We start from the raw sequence: 22,501 nt of genomic DNA, 5'->3' as shown, positions 1-22,501 counted from the left end.
CACCAGTTTAGTGAACTAAATGTGTGTTCACCTGAGTCAGTAACTTCCTTTTGATACTGATTAATGCTTTCATATTGGATTAGCCACAGTTCTCAAAACATTGTGAATTGGAAATGAGTACTTTAGTAATGCTGCTGTCTTGCAGCTGCAAATTTATAACCAGCAGCCAGTTCATCTGGTAGCATAGCTATTTCATTAAACCCTTGAATCACCCAATGGAAAATCCAGAATGGAATGTAACTATATTATGAGAAGGAAAGTTACTACTCACCATATAGTGGAGATGCTGAGTCGCAGTTAGGCACAACAAAAGACACTCTTTTTGTTGTGCTTATCTGCGACTCAGCATCTCTGCTATTTGTTGTTTGTGACTGTGATTATTCTCCTGGGTTTTCTGAGGTTGTGATTGGGTAAATTAAATCCTACTTTCTAGCTCTTTAAAGTTTGCACAGTAAAATTACTTTCTGTTTTCTGCTGACAATTCTTGAAATTTCTCTTTGAGCATTAGGATGGGGCTATTGATGTATGTGACTTCACCACTCTTGTAAAATCCTTAGCAATCTGAGTTGTTGGGTACAGTGGCTGGATAAATTGTTTTCGAGAGTGGCTCTCGAACACATCTCCTACCCCACCACAAGGCCCCTCTATCCATGACCAGTAGCACTGTATACCCACAACACGGGCACAAAATACTTCGTAAACTTAAACAGTTTGAGGTGATTTTTAAAGTAACTGTGAGCACTATTACTAACATTCTTTTCTGCCCATGAATCCATCGGGTAAGAACTGCTGTGCAGTGAGAACAGTACATGTGCTGAGTTATTTCCTGTGATGACATAATAGCAGCACTTGTGGTCTTGGCTTGAAAATTCAGTACTGTAGAAATTGAAATTTGGTCACTACTCCAATGGTACACTTCCAATTCTTGTGGCGGAAAAACATACCAGCTCTCAGCAAAATTACTGTAAAGCAATAAACACAATTATCCAGCCTCTACACACCCCATCGCTTCTGCATTATGTTGTTGCAGTTTCTGCAGTGTTGGTATGTAACTATTTTTTTTTTTTTCCTTTTCTTTTCTTCAGAGTTAATTAGTGAAGGTATATTAATGGCAACAGTTTTCTTAATGCATTCATTCTCCTGCTATGTTTTACATGAAACTTCAGAAGAGTTATCTGTTAGATTTTCCAGAGCAAGTGTCAATGAGGTGACCCATCATTCCCCCCCCCCCCCCCCCCCTCCCCCCGTCTCTCTCTCTCTCTCTCTCTCTCTCTCTCTCTCTCTCACACACACACACACACACACACACACACACACACACACACACACCATAAACTCATTAGAATTTTCACAAAATGCTAACACAGTCTGCTGTTGACAATTCAGTTGCTAAGTTGATGTGAAGTATACCTATTTGGGAAAAAACTGGCATCTCTTACTTATTGTGTTGCTTATGTAACACACTCAAGATAATTGTAGGGTAATGAGAGTTAAAATGTGTTAGTTTATAAAGATACCTTATTTTTGAATGCATGAGTAGGTTAAGCCAGGAAAACTGACAGCCATATTCATAGTTTGGTAATTTCATCACGGCAAAATGTTCGTGATTACGTCAAATGTGTCAATTCACTAGCATGATTACAAAAAAATTTCAAACTGTGCAATGTTTGAACAATGCAGTAATCAAGTCCAGAATGTAAAATGTTGAAATTGCATAATCAACACATGCGTAACCAAAATGTCTTACCCCCAGCTCCAGTATTTTTCATTTTTGACATGACCATTGTACAACCAAATCTGTATGAAGTTACTTGGTGATTGTATTGATAACTAGTAGTCACAACTGTTCTCATTATAATTTTGTTGTAGTTTGCACAATAAATGTTTAGCTTTTTAGGTAGATATGTATAAAAAGTACTAGCTTCTTGGGCTTTCTTATCAAATTTCACTGGAATAAATTTATGTATTTTGTGTTCGAGAGGTTTTATTGTGTCCTAAAAACAATGTAAATTAGCACGTTTCTATTGCAGAATATATTGAAGTAATTAGCCATTTTCTTTCCTTCTAGTACCTGGATGAACACAATGATACAAGCTATATTGATATTGAAACAATGGCAGAGGCTCTGCAGAAGCGGTACCGTGAATATGGAAAAAGAAAGAGATCAGCTTTTAGAGGATTGGTTGAAAAAGGTATTGGTTTTATTTTCTTATTTTTCTCAGCCTTTACTGAAGCTACAATGCAAGTTAAAACTTAAAATGCAAGCTCTGTTAGAACTGTAAATTTTAGTTCGCAAGAAAGTGTAAATTGTGCCTTTTTCCATATTACCAACTTGTCATTGCATACTATAACTTTATCTTCAAATTTGTAAAATAGTTATATAAGGGCCTCCAGGGTTTCAGAAGATGACTACATGAAAACTGGCGTGTAGAAAAACCAGATAAGTGCAAGGACGACTCGCACTCTGAGGGTTCTGTACGAACTTCACAAACTTATGTTATGTACATAGATGATTATTGTTATCTTCTTTTCTTTCTCAGACCTTAGGTCTGGTTAAAAATGGAAAGTGACGCGGACCTTGATCAAGTGTGACTTCCTTTTAACTGTACGGTATATGTTACATTGCATTTAAGAACTTTCGGGTAATTGAACATGTATCAATAATTACAGATTTCTGTAGTTGTATATATACGTTTGGATGTAGCCGTATTGCGTTGATGTACTGGTGGATATTGTGTGGTATGACTCCTGTGGTTGATAGTATAATTGGTAAAATGTCAACTTTATCCTTATGCCACATGTCCTTGACTTCCTCAGCCAGTTGGATGTATTTTTCAATTTTTTCTCCTGTTTTCTTCTGTATATTTGTTGTATCGGGTATGGATATTTCGATTAGTTGTGTTAATTTGCCGGCCGGAGTGGCCGAGCGGTTCTAGGCTCTACAGCCTGAAACCGCGCGACCGCTACGGTCGCAGGTTCGAATCCTGCCTCGGGCGTGGATGTGTGTGATGCCCTTAGGTTAGTTAGGTTTAAGTAGTTCTAAGTTCTAGGGGACTGATGACCTCAGAAGTTAAGTCCCATAGTGCTCAGAGCCATTTGAACCATTTGTGTTAATTTCTTCTTTTTATTGGTGAGCATGTCAGGTTTGTTATGTGGTGTTGTTTTATCTGTTGTAATGGTTCTGTTCCAGTATAATTTGTATTCATCATTCTCCAGTACATTTTGTGGTGCATACTTGTATGTGGGAACGTGTTGTTTTATTAGTTTATGTTGTATGGCAAGTTGTTGATGTATTATTTTTGCTACATTGTCATGTCTTCTGGGGTATTCTGTGTTTGCTAGTATTGTACATCTGCTTGTGATGTGATCTACTGTTTCTATTTGTTGTTTGCAAAGTCTGCATTTATCTGTTGTGGTATTGGGATCTTTAATAATATGCTTGCTGTAATATCTGGTGTTTATTGTTTGATCCTGTATTGCAATCATGAATCCTTCTGTCTCACTGTGTATATTGCCTTTTCTTAGCAATGTGTTGGATGCGTCTTGATCGATGTGTGGCTGTGTTAGATGATACGGGTGCTTGCCATGTAGTGTTTTCTTTTTCCAATTTACTTTCTTCGTATCTGTTGATGTTATGTGAGCTAAAGGGTTGTAGAAGTGGTTATGAAATTGCAATGGTGTAGCCGATGTATTTATATGAGTGACTGGTTTGTATGTATTTATATGAGTGACTGCTTTGTGTATTTTGCTAGTTTCTGCTCATTCTATAATTTTCTTAAATTGTCTACCTGTCCATAATGTAGGTTTTTTATGTCGATAAATCCCCTTCCTCCTTCATTTCTGCTTGATGTGAATCTTTCTGTTGCTGAATGTATGTGATGTATTCTATATTTGTGGCATTGTGATTGTGTAAGTGTATTGAGTGCTCCTGGGTCTGTGTTACTCCATTTCACTACTCCAAATGAGTAGGTCAATATTGGTAGAGCATAAGTATTTACAGCTTTTGTCTTGTTTCTTGCTGTCAATTCTGTTTTCAGTATTTTTGTTAGTCTTTGTCTATATTTTTCTTTTAGTTCTTCTTTAATATTTGTATTACCTATTCCTATTTTTTGTCTGTATCCTAGATATTTATAGGCATCTGTTTTTTCCATCGCTTCTATGGAGCTGCTGCGGTTATCCAATATATGATCTTCTTGTTTAGTGTGTTTTCCCTTGACTATGCTATTTTTCTTACATTTGTCTGTTCCAAGAGCCATATTTATATCATTGCTGAATACTTCTGTTATCTTTAGTAATTGGTTGAGTTGTTGATTTGTTGCTGCTAGTAGTTTTAGATCATCCATGTATAACAAATGTGTGATTTTGTGTGGGTATGTTCCAGTAATATTATATCCATAATTTGTATTATTTAGCGTATTGGATAGTGGGTTCAGAGCAAGACAGAACCAGAAAGGACTTAATAAGTCTCCTTGGTATATTCCACGCTTAATCTGTATTGGCTGTGATGTGATATTATTTGAATTTGTTCGGATATTAAGTGTGGTTTTACAATTTTTCATTACTATGTTTAGGAACTGTATCAATTTAGGACCTTCTTTGTATATTTCCAATATCTGTAGCAACCATGAGTGGGGTACACTATCAGAAGCTTTTTGGTAATCAATGAATGTGTAGTGCAGTGACTTTGTTTAGTTTTAACTTGATATGTCACCTCTGTATCTATTATCAGTTGCTCTTTACATCCCCGTGCTCCTTTGCAGCAGCCTTTTTGTTCTTCATTTATAGTTTTGTTCTGTGTTGTATGTGTCATTAATTTCTGTGTAATGACTGAAGTTAATATTTTGTCTATTGTTGGTAGGCATGTTATGGGGCGATATTTTGCTGGGTTTGCTGTGTCTGCTTGATCTTTAGGTTTCAGATAAGTTATTCCATGTGTAAGTGCATCAGGGAATGTTTATGGGTCTGCAATGTAACTGTTAAATAATTTAGTTAAATGTGAATGTGTTGAGGTGAACTTCTTTAGCCAGAAATTTGCTATTTTATCATTTCCAGGGGCTTTCCAATTGTGCGTAGAATTAATTGCTCGGGTGACTTCATGTTGCAAAATTATCACTTCTGGCATTTGTGGTATCATCTCGTATGTGTCCGTTTCTGCTTGTATCCACCGTGCATGTCTATTATGTTGTACCGGGTTTGACCATATGTTGCTCCAAAAGAGTGCCATGTCTGTTATGTTTGGTGGATTGTCTATTTTAATGTGTGTGTTATCTATTGTCTGGTAAAATTTCTTTTGGTTTGTGTTATTATTATTATTATTATTATTTCGAATGGGTCAGTGGCCTAGTGCAAGTATTTCTGTTGAATTCCATTTCAGCGACTAGCGTGTTCATAACCTATTCCAGTTGTTCAACTGGAGGTAGGGAACCACAGTTTTATGTGGAATCTGAACCACTCATTGTTTCTGGCAACTCCTTGCATCATTGAGAGATGAAAGCTAAGTTAAAATGAAGAAATCTGTGGTCTGACTGACATTCGAACCTTCAATCTCTCTGTTTCCAAGAATGTGCTGTATGTTAGACCACCAGTTCACCCATAGGTTTTGATGAGTGAGTTTGTGCAAGTATTAAAATGTGTGACATAAATGGCCATGTGTTTTCACTACATGTACTTAGATACTTATTTTTTTTTTAGGCTGCTCTGAGAGACTGTGGACCTTAGTACCTGATGTTAATTTCAGCTTGATAGCTATATCTGATCCTGAGAAATAGGGGTCTTAATAGACGGGTGGATTTCCTTCTCATTCCATCGAGTAACACTCTCCTGCCACAGGGTCTGGATGACTTTTCTGAAGTGTACCACTTTCCCTAAACGTCTCCAGTCTTTTTCCTTCATCCCACTTCGTTCCCCTTCAACTCTTCTGCCAGAAGCATAACTTTGTGTTTGTATTCTCCTACCACTGCTTGGTGAGTACATTTTTTTATCTATCCATTACAACTTAACAATTTCCAGATCCCCCCCTCCCCATACTTGTTCTGTGAAATCTTAACTTCTTCCCAAATTTCATGATTCTAGGTCAAAGGGAGGTACCATAAAGATTTTGATGAGAGTTTGTGAGCATTGAAATACTTGACATTTTATGACATCCATATCCATCTCTACAGATCTTTGGAGGTAGCCATGACTCATCAGTCTCGTCAGCAAAAACCTTTTACCTTTCAAGGTTGCTTGTGGAAATGGATTTGTTGAGATGGCACAGTTCCTTATTGATGTCAGTGCCAAGTGAGGTGCAGTGAGTGTCATGGAGCAGGGGCTCTCCAGAGCACACGCTGTAGCAGCTTGGAGACCGTGGTGTGGACACTAAGAGTATGAAATTGCCAATTGTGTAAGTCGTGCTGATATATCACTAGGCTCCATCACTACCCTGTGTGCCTACCCGTTACATCGTTTACAGAGATCGACAATGGTCAAAGAGCTGGAACAGTCTGTTACAGAAAAACATTGTCATACATGTTAAAAGCTTACTTAGGAACATTATTGTTTAGTTTCATAATATTTCACAAATCTGAATTTTGCGGATAAATGTTGGAAATAGTAAAAATACTAAAAATATCCAGAGGGTGGAAGTTTTAAGTAGTGTCAGAAAGCTTATTACACCTTTTTTTTGTCAACAGTCAATTAAATTGTCTTGGTTTATTACGGACAAGATTGCTAAAATTTCAGACCACTGTGCATTAATTGACTCAAACCTGTCTAGTTGCTCTCTCATCATTGGACCACATCTTTCAACTACATCAGTAGGCAGTTCTGAAAGCCAGACCTTTCAGAAAAGGTTGTGACAACTCAACAAGAATTTAGTAATTTCTGTACGTCAGTCTTCGTACCTTCGAAATCAACTCGCTTACTGCGAATTTCCTTTACATCAGCTGTGTTTGTTATGGATGTATGATGTAAGAGCGACACATGAAAATTTGTGAACCTGGATTTCCCACTCATCGCAAGCAGTCTCCTTAACCAGTTTGGCTATATGTGTGCATTCCTCAGACTTACTTATCTCACACTACCTACATCCTCTTATTGTAGTTTATTGGATTCACAAGGTGATGACAACATTGGTCTCGATTCTTTTTTTGTCTCACTCTCCCTGTTGCAGGAATTAAAGTAGTATTGGGAGTACACAGTGTGACATGGAGGTTCAGATTAATCTGGCGAGCGTGCACAGATACCTATAGTGGTTAAGGTGACAGCTCGTGATAAACAGGGAAATTCAGGTTGCAATTCTGGTGTGGCACAAATTTTCATGTGGCACAATTGAGTAGTTGATCTATCCGCAATACAGCTGATGTCTAGGAAATTTGCAGTCAGCAACTTAATTTTGAAAATATTTCATACAGCTGTGGATTGTCAATCGTATCTGTTATTTCAGACAATCCTGTAAGTAATCATATTATTACTCGATATCTTTCAGAATCGTGTGCTGAACAGTGTTTGGACATCTGTTGGCAACAACCATAACGTACTGCACAGTGCTGAATAAATAAAATGACTGTAATATCTTCATCCATTAATGTTTAATATTCTCTCTAGTTTTTTAATCTCACTCGAAAGATCGCTGGTGGATAATACTCAACCCACAAGTTTTCCTTCTTCACTCTTAAAGTAATGTGCAGCCACTCCTGTGTAGTTTATTTTACAACATGGATCACTCCATAGATATACTGTTACTGCCCCTCCTGCATATCTAAAAGCATTCTCCACATTTCTAGAAAGATCTTTGTGCAGATGATCAACAGTTGCCTTTAAATACCTCAAAATGATGCTCAGACGAGGGTAACAATTCCTTGGCACTCACTGCACCATACTTGGCCACACATACACATCAATAAGGAACTGCTGGACTCGCATTCGGGAGGACGACGGTTCAATCCCGTCTCCGGCCATCCTGATTTAGGTTTTCCGTGATTTCCCTAAATCGTTTCAGGCAAATGCCGGGATGGTTCCTTTGAAAGGGCACGGCCGATTTCCTTCCCCATCCTTCCCTAACCCGAGCTTGCGCTCCGTCTCTAATGACCTCGTTGTCGACGGGACGTTAAACACCACTAACCTAACCTAATAAGGAACTGCACAATCTTGAGAAATCTATTTTCACACTCAACTTTGAAAGATAAAATGTCTTCACAAGATTGATAAGGGTCCTGCCCCCCTCCCAGTTGCCTCCAAATTTGATGGGACTTCAGGCACTTTCACATATACATATCACTTAGTATTTTAAAAAAGTAGTTATACTACTTTGTCCAGCCTCACATGAATGTTTTAATGAATTTGCATTTTGTCCAATGTAAGAATACACTTTTTTGCTTGCAAACTCTGGGAGACTAAAATACAGTGCAGCAAAAGAAGGCATTTTTCATTTACACAAAACAAATATAAAATCTCCTTGTTTAACCTAAAGGACTCTCACAAATGTTTACTCAGTCGCTACAGAGAGTTAACTGAAGGCATCTGAAACTTGGCAACTCGCAGTCCTGTGGCAACTCGCAGTCCTCAGGAAGCCAATCACCAGGATTGTTACCCAGAATGCACTTCACAGACTGGACGAAAGATAAGGTCAGGGCAATGCAATATCACTAGGTGCAGGACCCTCAGGTGCAACTAAAGCAGTTGCACCCAGAAAATAGGCATGGGAACAGACTTCAGTTTTACATGGGCCCACAGGCTTAAAGTTTTTAGCTGCATCACAATAGACATATGGTGCCGATTCCTTCAATCTCGTTTATTGTCCACAGGTAACACAATTCGACAAACAGCATAGAAGAAGATTGATATTGTCATTTAATTTTAACTACAAAACAATTATTTTTGTGGATATCTGCATTTGTGCCAACCTCTGTGTATCGACTTTCACGAATTTGGGGAGGCTTCTGGTTGGTTTAAAAAAAGTTGCTGAAGTGTTGGCACTGGATGATTAACAGCTACCACAGTTGTTGCAAAAACCACTCATTACTTTCGATGTGTCCTTTTCTAATCTAATTCCCCCATTGCTCATTTCACTTTTTGCGGTGATGATCTTACTTATTGCATTCAACTGCACATCAGTTCTGTTCTGTCTCGGACAGAATTAAGAAGTCATCAACAAATCTCATAGTTTTTATTTCTTCTCCCTGAGACTTTTAATCCCTTTTCCAAACTACTTCCTGGTTTCCGTCCAAGCTTGCTCAATTTACATATAGAATAATGTGGTGGATAGGCTACAACCCAGTATCGCTTCCTTCTCAATTACTACTTCCCTTTCACATCCTAAGATACTTGCAACAGCAGTCTGGTTTCTGTGTAAGTTGTGAATAGCCTTTGGCTCCCTCTATTTTAACCCTGCTATCTTTGAAATTTTGAAGAGTGTGGTCGAGTCAGTATTGTCTTACATTTCTGTAAGTCTACAAATGTTATTAAACATAGGTTTCCTTTTTTTAAACCAGTTTACTAAATAAGCTGTCGGCATTGCCTTGCATATTTCTACATTATCTCAGAGGCCAAAATTGATCTTCCTTGAGGTCAGCTTCTACCAGTCTTAAATAATTTGTGTCAGTACTTAGCATCACTGATTTATTAAACTGATGGCCATGCCTGCTTACCTTTTCTTTTCCCCTCTGCACTTCGCTAATTCACTGATATTGTATACTCATCCAATTCCATTTTTTAATTTCCTAACACACCTTCAGTTTTAATAAATAAAGAATGGTGAGTGGAGTGTGACTTTGACGATTCTGTTATGAGCATGTATTTTCTAGTAGTTATGTTAAAGTCAGTGACTGGTATACTAGTTGGTGGTTGTGGTGAAACATACATGTACTACGTGATATAACTAAAACGTGTCTCACGCAGCAAGGTTCTCAGCAAGTTTGCTAGATGTCACGCTAGCAGGTGGGTGTGACGGCTACCTCATGTGATGAAACTCTCGCACAGTGTACGATTCAGTGTGCAAGATAGCTGACTGGCTTCACTCAAATGAATGGCAGGGCGCATGAGCCAGCTGAAGTGCAGTCATTCTCAAACCATTGGGTAAAGAAACTATTCAGTAAAAAAAATTGTTTCTTACTTGTCTTACAGCTTCATTTGTCAGCTTCATGGTGAACTGCGTATCATTTCGTTAACCGTCATATTTACAGTGATATTTTAGGATCAGGTAAACTTCGGCTAGAATTTTGGAAAGTTTGCAGTGAAAAATAGAGGTCACTGTGGATTTGCGTATGGTACTTGTTAGGTCAATTGTAACTGCTTATGAAATGTGTGTACCATACAGAATTTTCCTTTAAACTTTAAAGGCTATTACTATTGTTTCCAGTCTCAAGAAAATGGATCATAAATGAAGCACTTCATTCTAAACTTGCACACCAGTGAAAAAGCCAGGATGAATTATTCATAGAATTCCTTATATCTCATCAACGGTTTCAGATATCGTAACAAGATTTTGTCCATTATAATTATCCGGGCTGTTATGCCGTGGTCGGTTGATGAATTCTGTGGTGATTCCCAACGTTTTGTCTCCGACTGCGGGAGACATCTTCAAGGGGGTCCGTAGCTTGATGGAAGGTCCAACACACACACTGGCTCCCTACTGACTGCCGCTAAATTCCGTGTCCGCGCGCCCCCGCGCCGCGGCGTGACGTCACGTGTTTTGAAAACGTCAGTGCAATTGGCCGCTTAGGCCTGCCAAGGACACTCACAAACCATTGGAAAAATCTGGAGTGTATAGGATCCCATGCAGCTGTGGTGATGTTTATGTGGGTACCACGAAAAGAACTGTTTCTAAACGTTTGGAAGAGCACAAGGGAAATTGTAGAAGAGGAGAAACGGAACGATCAGCTGTTGCGGAGCATGCTTTCCAGCCAGGGAACCACAATATTCGTTTCGATGAGACGCAAGTACTAGCGGCCACGAGCGGATACTACGAAAGGCTCTACAGGGAGGCAATTGAAATCGCTAAACACCCAAATAATTTCAACCGAAAGGAGGAGGGCGTCAAATTAAACGGTATATGGATGCCGGTGTTAAAGAAGATGTGTACCACTTGTCCACTACTGGGTGATGGCAACGGCGATCGACGGCGACGGACAGCGGCCAATTGCACTGACGTTTTCAAAACACGATAATTATAATGGACATGATATTTCCGGCCGTGAAAGTTTACATTTTAGTAACAAGATTTTGGCAAATGACAGTACACAAAGAGGAGAGTATTTCGCCATATGATTAATATGCGAAACTTTCATATCTAGCATGCTATTCAAGTGACTACAGGTCTTTCCAGTGAAATGATGTAATATTTAAGTGTCGTTGATAGGTGGTGAAACGAGAATTAATGTTAGTTTGGAACAACATGTGTGAGAATCTCTCTCTCTCTCTCTCTCTCTCTCTCTCTCTCTCTCTCTCTCTCTCTCTCTCTCTCTCTCTCAAGATTCTGTTGCAATTTCAACTGCATGAAAATGTTGGTGACATTAAATTTTACAAATTCTGCTGAAAGAAGCAGATTTGAAAATAGCAACAAGAGAACTTAATGTATTACTGAAAACTTGCCACTTATAACAGAGTTGCCGCAGGTTCTGGAAATCAGGGAATATAAAACACAACAGGGAAATTAAGGGAATTTCAAAAAAACACAGCAAAAACCTCGTTTTTGTCTCAGATAAAATGGTTTGTTTAATGATGTGTCATGCATTGTCTCTGGCTGGGTGCAGCTGTGTATGTGCACCACTTCCTTACTCCGTCCTTCCTACCGCTTCTCTTCTTCCTACCGCTCCCCTCAGCGTGCAGTCAGTGCTCCCACCACTTCTTGTCACTAGGCTATAAGCTGCCAATGAGAGGCAGGGAGGTTTAAGGAGTGGTTTGTTTGAATCTGATTCTCAGAGACTGTAGACGCAGTGGCCGGAAACAGCAGTCATGTGTGCATGAGTTGTGTCTGAGGATTGTGACAATGTGTGAGAGCTCTCATTTTCTGACAAAAGCTGTGGTCGAAAATGTAATTGTGAGTGTGATTGTCTTTTCTACGTGCCTGTCTGCGCCTCAGCTAGCATCTGTATGGTGAATTGCTACCTATCCTTATTATTATTGATTCTCAGAGTATTTGAACAAGTTATCTGTTGCATGGATTGATCACTGTGGTCTCATTTTGTCAACATGTTGTCTTTGGGTTGTGAATAGTTGACAACATGAGTGGATTTCCATGACGGGCCAAAACCAGAGGCTGTTCCTGCGGGTACCTGTGATGGATCAGACCTGCCAATGTGAAGCCATTCAGTTCCCACTAACATGCAGCCCCTGCCCTTCGGATTTAGTTTCATCAATCTGCCCGTAGGTCAGGTCTGTTTGTGGCGTAATGAAGTGGATTTTCATGGTTTACCCAGGACTGTGGTGCTCCTCAGCAGGCCAGAGATCATGGGCAGTGGACTTCAGGAATGATGACTGTCTCACCACAAGTACATTGTACAGTGTGGTATTTTATTTGCTCCAGTACAATTAGGTGCTTCAAAAGTAGTTTATATTTTAGAAAGTATGGGCGATAAGAAGAAGAAAATTGTCAGTTGCTGGCGGTTTGTACACTATGTACTTGTATATTTTTCAAAGAAAAACCACACGTTAGCTGTAAAATAATAGATATAACACAGTGGGTAATAACTGACAATAACAAACATAGAACCAACATTTTATTGGCGGTCACCTACAGTGTGGGTTTACACAATTCTTCTCTACCTTATACACTTTTTTCAAGAGGCCTACTTTTTTCTAAGGTTATTTCTGAAATCAGTGAAGGTATTTTAAATCTGTCTTGCAACTCCAAGGAAATGTATATTTATGCTACCAAATGTGTTGCATTTTATTGAAATAAAATAACATCAGTGGTTTAAATGGAACACACATGTCACATTTGCACTATTGTTTCGGGTACCATAGCTGCAAAGACAGATTGTCAACTTACATCTTAACTTACCCTTGAGCTCTCAAAACTTGTCAGGGAAAAATGCTAAAACTTGTCTGGAAATCGGGGAAATATCAGGGAATTGCACTTGGTGAAACTTGTGGCAACCCTGTATAACATCTCTGTGAAGAAAGTTAAAGGGAATAAGAAGTCTGGCAAAATTAAATGTATACTTACGTTGAAATTTTAGTGGAATCCTGCACCCCAATGTGTTTTTAATAGTGAATGATGTGTACTGGTGCTGGTCAAAGAATTTCATTCATTTATCTCATTGAGTTGAGATATATGAAAACATGCAAATTATCAAAATCCAGTCAGCTTCCCATGAAGGCGTAAAGAGGTTATCAATAACTTGACACACTAAAATATGTTTATGGTGAAAGAATACCATTCCTCATTCCATACAGGGATAGGAAAGAAAAGATGACATGCTGTGTACTGTTCGTTGTTTTCCTATTTCTTAGATATTGTGATATAGAAATAAAATCCATTGCCCAATTGCAATCCACAACATTCATTGTTAAAATATATAACCGGACTATAGGATTTCACCAAAATTTCAACAGAAGTAGCAATTTATTTTCCCCAGTCTTACCATCACATTTATTTTTCTTCAGAGTAGTATTATCAGTGATGAGTTTTGAGTAATATCTAAGACTCCTTGTTGCCATATTAATTGATTTCTTTTGCCAAAATACAGCTGAGTTTATAAATATTCATCTCACTAACATTCTAATGCAGTTGAAATTGCGACAGAATCATAGAACAGCTTATCTGAAGACATACATTATGTGATCAAAAGTACCCAGACACCCCCAAAAACATAAATTTTTCATATTAGGTGCATTGTGCTGCCACGTACTGCCAGGTACTCCATGTCAGCGACCTCAGTAGTTATTATACATCATGACAGAGCAAAATGGGGTGCTTTGCGGAACTCACGGACTTCGAATGTGGTCAGGTGATTGGGTGTCACGTGTGTCATATGTCTGTACACGAGATTTCTACACTCCTAACCATCCCTAGGTCCACTGTTTCTGATCTGATAGTGAAGTGGAAACATGAAGGGACACGTACAGCACAAAAGTGTACAGGCTGAACTCATCTGTTGACTGACAGACTGCCAACAGTTGAAGAGGGTCATAATGTGTAATAGGCAGGCATCTATTCAGACCATCACACAGTAATTCCAAACTGCATCAGGATCCACTGCAAGTACTATGACAGTCGGGAGGTGAGAAAACTTGGATTTCATGGTTGAGCGGCTACTCATAAGCCACACAATCACACTGGTAAATGCCAAACAACGCCTCGCTTGGTGTAAGGAGCGTAAACACTGGATGATTGAACCTTGGAAAAATGTTGTGTGGAGTGACGAATCCTGGCACACAATGTGGCGAACAGATGGCAGGGTGTGGACATGGCGAATGCCCAGTGAACGTCATCTGCTAGCGTGTGTAGTGTCAATAATAAAATTCGGAGGCGGTGGTGGGGTGGTGTAGTCACGTTTTTCGTGGAGGGAGCTAGCACCCTTTGTTGTTTTACATGGCATTATCACAGCTCAGGCCTACATTGATGTTTTAAGCACCTTCTTGCTTCCAACTGTTGAAGAGCAGTTCGGGAATGGCGATTGCATCTTTCAACCCAATCAAGCACCTGTTCTTAATGCACAGCCTGTGGCGGAGTGGTTACATGACAATAATGTCCCTGTAATGGACTGGCCTGCACAGAGTCCTGACCTGAATCCTACAGAACACCTTTGGAATGTTTTGGATCGCCGACTTTGTGCCAGGCCTCACTGACAGACATCAGTACCTCTCCTCAGTGCAGCAATCCGTGAAGAATGAGCTGCATATCCCCAAGAAACCTTCCAGCATCTGATTGAATGTATGCCTGCAAGAGTGGAAGCTGTCATCAAGGCTAAGGGTGGGCCACACCATATTGAATTCCAGCATTACCAATGGAGGACTCAACGAAGTTGTCATTTTCAGCCAGGTTTCTGGTTACTTCTGATTACATAATGCATCAGTAGTTTATGAAAATGCCATTTCGTGATATAAAAATAAACTTTAGTTCTTCACCCACAGTATAACTCGTTTCACCAGTTATTGATGGCACTTCAATATTACATCATTTCATTGAAAAAAATCTGTAGTCATATAGCAAACTACTCTCCTCTTTGTGTACTGTAATTTGCCAACATCGTGTTTCAGTATCTGAAATCATTTACGAGATAAAGAAATTCTGTGGATATTACAAACTGCCTTTTTCGTTGGCATGCGAGCTCGAGGTGAATCATTTAAATACAGTCCATTTTCTTAAGATTGGTGATAGATAGCAGTATCCCTCAAAGTTTAAAGAAAAATTCAATATGTTAGTTACATTTCAAATTCATAGTGACCTCTATTTTTCATTGCAAACTTTCAAAATTCTTGCAGTACTTTGCTTAATCCTAAGTAACGGTAAATGTGACCATAGACAGTTTGTCATGAAGCTGATGAACGAAGCTATAAGATCTGCGAGTATCAAATTTTTTTATGGAATAGTTTCTTTACAATTGTTTGAGAAGGATCACAGATGGGCTGGCTGATGCACGCTGTTCTGTTTGGTCTCAGGAGTTCACTGTGTTTCAGAGTTCCCCCCCTGTAGGCTGTGAAGTCAGTCGTGTGTGTGTGTGTGTGTGTGTGTGTGTGTGTGTGTGTGTGTGTGTGTGTGTGTGTGTCCACTGCTTCACTGTTGCTGGATAAAGAGTTAGTGCTCGAAAGCAAGTGTGAATGTTATTGTCTGTTACATGTTACTGTGCATGCGTCAATCTGCTAAAGGTGAGTGACACACACACACACACACACACACACACACACACACACACACACACGGCTCTGGTGGCACTTGTTTATTAATAAGGAAACCTGCTGCAAATTTGTAGAAGCAGTTCCACAATTGTTTCTTCCTCTGTCCATCAAATGGTACATACTAACAACCATAGAGGAAAGAAAATCACATAGGTGTACCAAATTTGATAGTTGCAAATTATTTTACAGCTACCAACAACCTGGAGCGTTAGATGAAACTGGTAATCTGCCATGTTGTAAGAAACTGTTAGACGACTCTTTTCTAAAAAAAATAAAAATAAATAAATAAATAAATAAATAAATAAATAAATGTCAAAAGTTGATTTGGTATACCTTCAGAGCCATGTAATTTTTTTAGTTTTTGTAGTAAATGTGGCAGTCACATTAAAAACTGACTTCACAGTAGACTTTAAAGAAAAAAAAGTTTAAAAAATCACATTGTCTGTATATGTAACCCAGCACCTCTGCATCACAGGCACACACTGACACTTAGTTGCAGAGACAGCCTTAAAAGTCTGTACTTAAAAAAACACTGATCTTTTTTAAACCTTTGAAATGGTGCTACAAAAATGAATTTTTTACATTGTTTTGCACCCCAGTAATGGGCAAATTATCCAATGAATTAGTATTTTTTCGAGAAAGAAAATAATGATATGCTTCCTCGAGGAACTTTGCAGATGCTTAGTTCTGTTTATTGTCCAGTTCATAGTCCCTAAATGTATTTTTATTGTCAGTTTTCTCTGTTGTGAAAATGATGCTGATAATTCAGAAAATATAAATTGTTTGGCACTGGTCATATAACTGTAAATTTTATGCATGTACTGTGAAATCTTTGGTAAAAATTTGTCTTAAACTCAAATCAAAGAAAATGCAACTTTGTGAGATCACACGGCTGTGAGAAGTTGAAGTACCACAAATTTATTGTCATTCATGACAGGATCTTGTATTTAACTTTTAATTCAGATTATGTTGAGAATTGTTTCACACTTCAGTCATATTTATTTTGCTGAGTGTCAAGCAGGTGTTGAAAATAGGACAACTACAGAAGTGAGGACATACAATTTTAGTTTTAAAATTTCATTTCAGCAGCATAAACTGTCCTATTATTTTCTTCCAGCTTTTGCTCACATCCTAAGAAGCTACAATATAAGTCCAAGCAATCAGATGATGACTTCAAGTGAAGAAGAATTCGATTTTGGTGAAGATGAGGAACCGGTGAGAATCTAATTTTATGAATTAGTTTGCACTTACATTGTTCTTCTGTGGTGTGAGGTATAATTTTGTGTTTCTTTTCCTCAAAATTCAGGATGTTAACAGAGTAAATGAAAGACTGTTGTCACTATACATGCGGCCTGATCTTCTCAAGTAAGTTTTGGTCTTAACAACTAAATTTATTCTTAGCACTAAATTTTTGAAATATTTGTGGACATATTGCACTGTTGTATGCAACTCTCTGATAACAGCTTTTTGTGTATGCTTTGTAATAGGATTAAGTATTTGACAACTAGTGATGAATATTTCATGTCTGTAATGAATGCAAAGTACAGTTCTGTTGAAGCAGCACCCTTATAGAGGGTGATCCAAAGCTATTCATTCAAGTTAATGCGGGAGGTAGAGGACATCAAAAAAACATATTTAGTTACTGTATAGATGGTCCCTGGTGGCAATTTCTAATGCTAGGGACAGTTTGCACAGAAAGTAGTTTAGAATGTTGAATAGAACATGGGCATTTACACAGACTGTTAGAATGCGTGACCATTGGCCTGTATATACTCAGTACGTCAGACCATTGATTGCTTGTCCATTTGAAGATTTCTGGCATGCCTGCAATGGTATCGGCAGTGATGGAAATTATAGTGACGAGATCTTCTGTTTCCACAATGGTTTCATACACCAGCTGCCTCATTTGCTGCCTCCCCACACCCACCCCCAAGGAAGAAATCCAGGCACTAGAGATCAGGTGACTGGGTGGCCAGGCCACCTTGGTCAACCCATAGATTTTCAAAGCGGGTTCTCACATGGTTCCTCAGAGGAGTGCTGGAATGAGCTGGTGCCCCATTGTGCTGGAAGTACATCCTTTGTCTAAAATTCAGAGGTACACCATCCAGCAATTCTGGCAACACATGTTCCATGAAGATGCGATATCTCTGCCCGTTGAGATGGAAAGGAAGACAGTATGGTCTAGTGAGCCTATCACTGAGAAAGCTGCCCCACATGTTAACTCCGAATTGCTATTGATGGCACGAGGTTGAGTACCTCGTGGATCCTCATGTGCCCAAACAAGCAAATTATGGGTATTAAAACAGCTTTCGTGGGTAAGAAAAACCTCGTCGATGTGCGGGACCTCGACTGGAAATAAAGGGTACAGGACAGTCTGTTGTAAAAACCACTGGGCGAACTGCATGCATTGGGGGGGGGGGGGGGGGGGGGGGGGGGGATATTAAGGTGCTAGTGCTGCCACATAGTGAAGATGAAAAGGATGAAGCTGCTAGCCCTGTAATACAATACACTCAAGTCTGTCTGACACCAAGTATATATGCAATAAAGAGTATACTTCAACATGTCACAGAATATAGTCTTCCATTTTGGGAGTTCGCGCTGTAGAGTCCAACTTATATCATACATACTCAACCTACATCATGCATACTTGCATGGAAAGTGCTTGTTTCATGAAGCAGGCAATGCAGACATCTGAATGTTTCTTGTTGTGGAACCTTTCTGTTTGGAAAGCACTGTCGGTGCTCTCTTCATTTACAAAAACCGCATGATGGCCGTTTCTACACACATAAAACAATCCATGTTCACTGTTGCTGTCACAGGCGAGTAACAGTTGCTACTGAATCAGTATATTCCCAAAGAAGTCACCTTTGTTGTCAAAATATGGTGATACTTGTGAATGAATCAGAGTGTTTCCAAACAGACCTTGGAGCAAACTGTCTGTACACAGAGGAGTTGTGAATGTACACATTCCCAGTCAGTGACACCAACACAGCAGCTTACTTCAGCTCCACTAACTAAATAATTACAAGTTGACTTAGAGACCATATGTTCCTTATAAAAATGTATTTATATCGATGTTCTCTACCTCCAGTATTAAGTCAGATGACTATTTATGGAACACCCTTTACTTATTCATAATATGTGCACTGTTGGGCATTTATAGAATGAAGTATCTGCCCTTTTTTCTTTAGATGCAGAAGGATATGGTGTTATATAGACTAGTTTTAGAGCCTAAGGGGAACACAGTGACTATCCTGAAATAAATTCCTTTATAGTATTTTTTTGGCATTGAGTTACCCAAATATTATCATTATGGTAAAGTATTTATATCATTTGATTAAAACTTTGTAAGGAGTCAAAACTGGTAATAATACAATTTGTGCGGCCTGAGGCTGAAAATACTATAAATGACTATATGTAGTTGTATTGTTACAGAAAATATCAGCTAAAATCAGTGCTGATACTTCCTCCTTCGTATTCCAGTTTAGTTGTTTGGCATTGAGAAACTTTGCGTCATACTTGCATTCCACATGCGCCATAGAAAAATGTTTGTTGAGAATCCACCTGAGGAGCAGACTTCGTAAAACCATAGAGATGGTCATGCCTTGTGCATATTAATGACATATCGCTTTCTCCTTTGGAAAGAATGATTATGGCTTCATGTGCAATAATTGCAACATCACACATCCAAACAGTTCTGACATGATGGGAATGTCACATCATGATGCAAAGTTTCTGTTTCTCTGACATCTGTGGCACTTATAGTTGTGGCATTGCCAACATAATTCTTCCCAAATGTGCTCTGTCACTTATAGAACACATGCTATGAATACATACTATTCACTTAACACTTTGCAGACAGCTTGGTCATTGTACACAGGCACAAGTAATAGTGTCGAAAAAGTATTGTTAACGGCGTGTGGTGGTCAGGCTTGAGTGTATGGGTGCTTCAGGTATTAGAGGTTTTCCATCCTTCAGTATCTCTACTCTGCAAACTGACACCTCTTCCTTAAAACTGAAATTGGTTAATAGTGAACTTGAGTCTGTAGAATTAAATGCACAATCAGTTTTTATAAATTTTAGACCTTTTTGTCTAGATGTGATCGTATATTGTTGCAAAGTAACTAGATAGTTTATAAAGTTGACCGCAGAATGTGAACTGCGTTAATTTATCAAATTACAGTGTGAGTGACTGTGGATGACTATTACGTGACAACTGAAGGCTGAACTGGAACTCAATTTTTTTTATTAATCAAGCACTTACAGAAAATGTTACCTGACCACAATATTATTTCACTTGGCCTTCTGTGGCTATTATCAGAAACAAGTGGTGGTGTCACCGTAAACAAGTATAGTGGCGTGTAAGGAAAATGCACCACATTGTGAGTGATTTCAAGACACTTGTGCATATACTATCAAGCAGTTCACTGTGTCCTCGTGAAACAAAGCCGATTGAAGTGCACTCACTCCTAGGAGCAAAATTGTCTCACTGACTGTACTGACCTGTTGACATTACTCCTCCACATCGTCACCACCAAAATTCAAATATTTGACGTACTGTGACACCAGCATTGTTATACCTTCATTAAAGAATGGTGCATCAGCCAGTTGTCGGCAGTGTCCTTGAGCTCATCATCAGTTTTGAATGCTGAGTAGCTGAGCTGGCCTTCATCTTGTAGAAAAGATGAAAGTTGTTTGATGCCAAGTCTTGACTATAGGGAGTATCTTGAAAAATCTCCCAGCCAAAAACCTTGAGTTTTTCTTCGTTTAATTCACAGTGTGGGGTCAAACATTGTCATGAAGGAGAATGATTGAAGAAAAATCATTTTCCATTTGTTTTGAATTGACCTTTGGAATTTTGTAAGTCTCACAATAAACCTGTGATGTCAGTGTTCTCACACATTAGTGTCATGAAACCTGTCGTCAAAATTCTTTTGCAGTCACAAAAAACTGTAAGATTCATTTAGTAGTTTGACAGTATTTACTGGAGTTTTTTGGGCTTATTGGGAAAATGGATGTGAATCCATGTATGTCTCATCCCCAGTCATGATTCTGTTCAGAAATTCCTCCTGCTCTTCATGATAGTGCTGAATGAATGTCAAAGCCGAACCCATTGTTTCAGTTATGTGAACATGAGTTAAGCACTTTGGTACCAACTATGTGCAAAACTTAGGATGACCTAAACTCTCTGTGACAGTTTTAGTGTGGGTTGTCCTCAAAATCTGGATCATGTATCAGAAATTGAAACTGGATATCTCACATGTACAATTTCGTCAACATGTTACACAAGTTCATAAGTCACATCTGAATGTCTTCCTCGTGCTTTCATTGTGCACATCTGTGCATCCATCCTTTAATTTTCTACAACCCTCCATCACACATTCACTTCTCTAACCCCGTATCATACAGTGACACAGTCAATGATGAATCTCAGCAGTAGTGACTCCTGCCAGCAGGAAGTGAATGACAGAACACACAATACACAATAGCAGGAGGCACAATAACACAGTACATTTCAATCCTATGATGTTTACTCATTGACGAATACAACAGTACTGATTGATGCAACGTGATCTTCAAAGTCTCCTTGCCTCTTTGAGTGGTCCAAACATGTTGTAATCACTTGGATTGAGGTCTTTGAAGAATGGCTGATGTAGTGGAGTATTATAGTGCAGGTCATTGATGGTTGCAAGTGTTGCATTAACATTATGTCATGTTGCAAAGTGACACCTGTTGTCAGAAGTTCACATTGCTTTGATTTTACTGCAGCTTGAAGCTGATTATTTAACATGCTGGAATATTACACACTGGTGAGTTTCCCCTAGTCATGTAGTAAGCCTAGACAACACTTCATCGTGAAAGTGTGTCAGCAAAACCTTCCCTGCAGATGGCTGCATCCAGAATGTCTTTGGTTATGGCACAATGACTTGCTTGTTCTCTTTGTTTTTGGTTGGTGGTAGTGTACCCAGGTTTTGTTTCCTGTAATGACTCTTGCGAAGAAGCCATCACCTCCTGCCTCAAAGCGCCTCAAACGTTCTTCCCAGATATCAGTATGTTGCTCTGGCAATTCTTTAGTTATCTGCTGTGGCACCCATGTTGCATACACATTGCAAAATCATGAACGACGTAATGTGCTGAGCCATGACTAGTGTTAAGATTGGCAGCTGTTTCATTCACTGTCACACAACAATTTTCAATCACAATGGCTTCAACTGCTGCAATAGACACTAGTTCACAATGTGGTGTGCCTGACTTTGACGCTAAATGTTTGTCACATAAGTCACGTCATTTCCAAACTTTCTACTCCACTGATAAAATTGCTGCAGTGATAGATATGCATCACCATACTGGACTTTCATTTGCCCAATGCTTGCAATAGGTATCATAGCTTCACTGCTGAGAAAATGTGTGACGGAACACTGTTCTAACTTGGTCCATGTTGCAGGTGTGGTTGTCATTGTGAATTGGTATTGTAGCTACATTTTGCTTGTCGGTAGTATGTTGCTGCATGTAGGACATTCCTACATCATTCGTAACAATTGTGCGAAGTATCAGTTTTTAATTACAATTTTAAGATTTTCATTTGACTTCCACTTGGATCTAGTGGTGAATAGATAGTGGGTTTTTGCATGCATACATGACCAATGTCTCTGGCTGCTGATGGTGGAATGCAGCTGCACCT

General features: G+C 39.0%; 1 protein-coding gene across 2 annotated transcripts in view; it reads left to right on the top strand.

Annotated features, from left to right (window-relative positions):
* Positions 1-22,501, top strand: part of LOC124612860 (nuclear valosin-containing protein-like) — a 154,021-nt gene that overhangs the window by 18,670 nt on the left and 112,850 nt on the right. For both annotated transcript variants that reach the window (XM_047141291.1, XM_047141290.1), the window contains exons 2-4: positions 2,069-2,192; positions 16,937-17,034; positions 17,126-17,184. In XM_047141291.1, the coding sequence (XP_046997247.1) occupies positions 2,069-2,192; positions 16,937-17,034; positions 17,126-17,184 (281 nt within the window). The remainder of the gene's footprint in view (positions 1-2,068; positions 2,193-16,936; positions 17,035-17,125; positions 17,185-22,501) is intronic.

Source organism: Schistocerca americana, chromosome 4 (genome assembly GCF_021461395.2).
Source record: "Schistocerca americana isolate TAMUIC-IGC-003095 chromosome 4, iqSchAmer2.1, whole genome shotgun sequence".
NCBI lineage: Eukaryota > Metazoa > Arthropoda > Insecta > Orthoptera > Acrididae > Schistocerca > Schistocerca americana.
The sequence above is the reverse complement of the archived record's forward strand: the minus strand, read 5'-3'. Positions and strand labels throughout refer to the sequence as shown.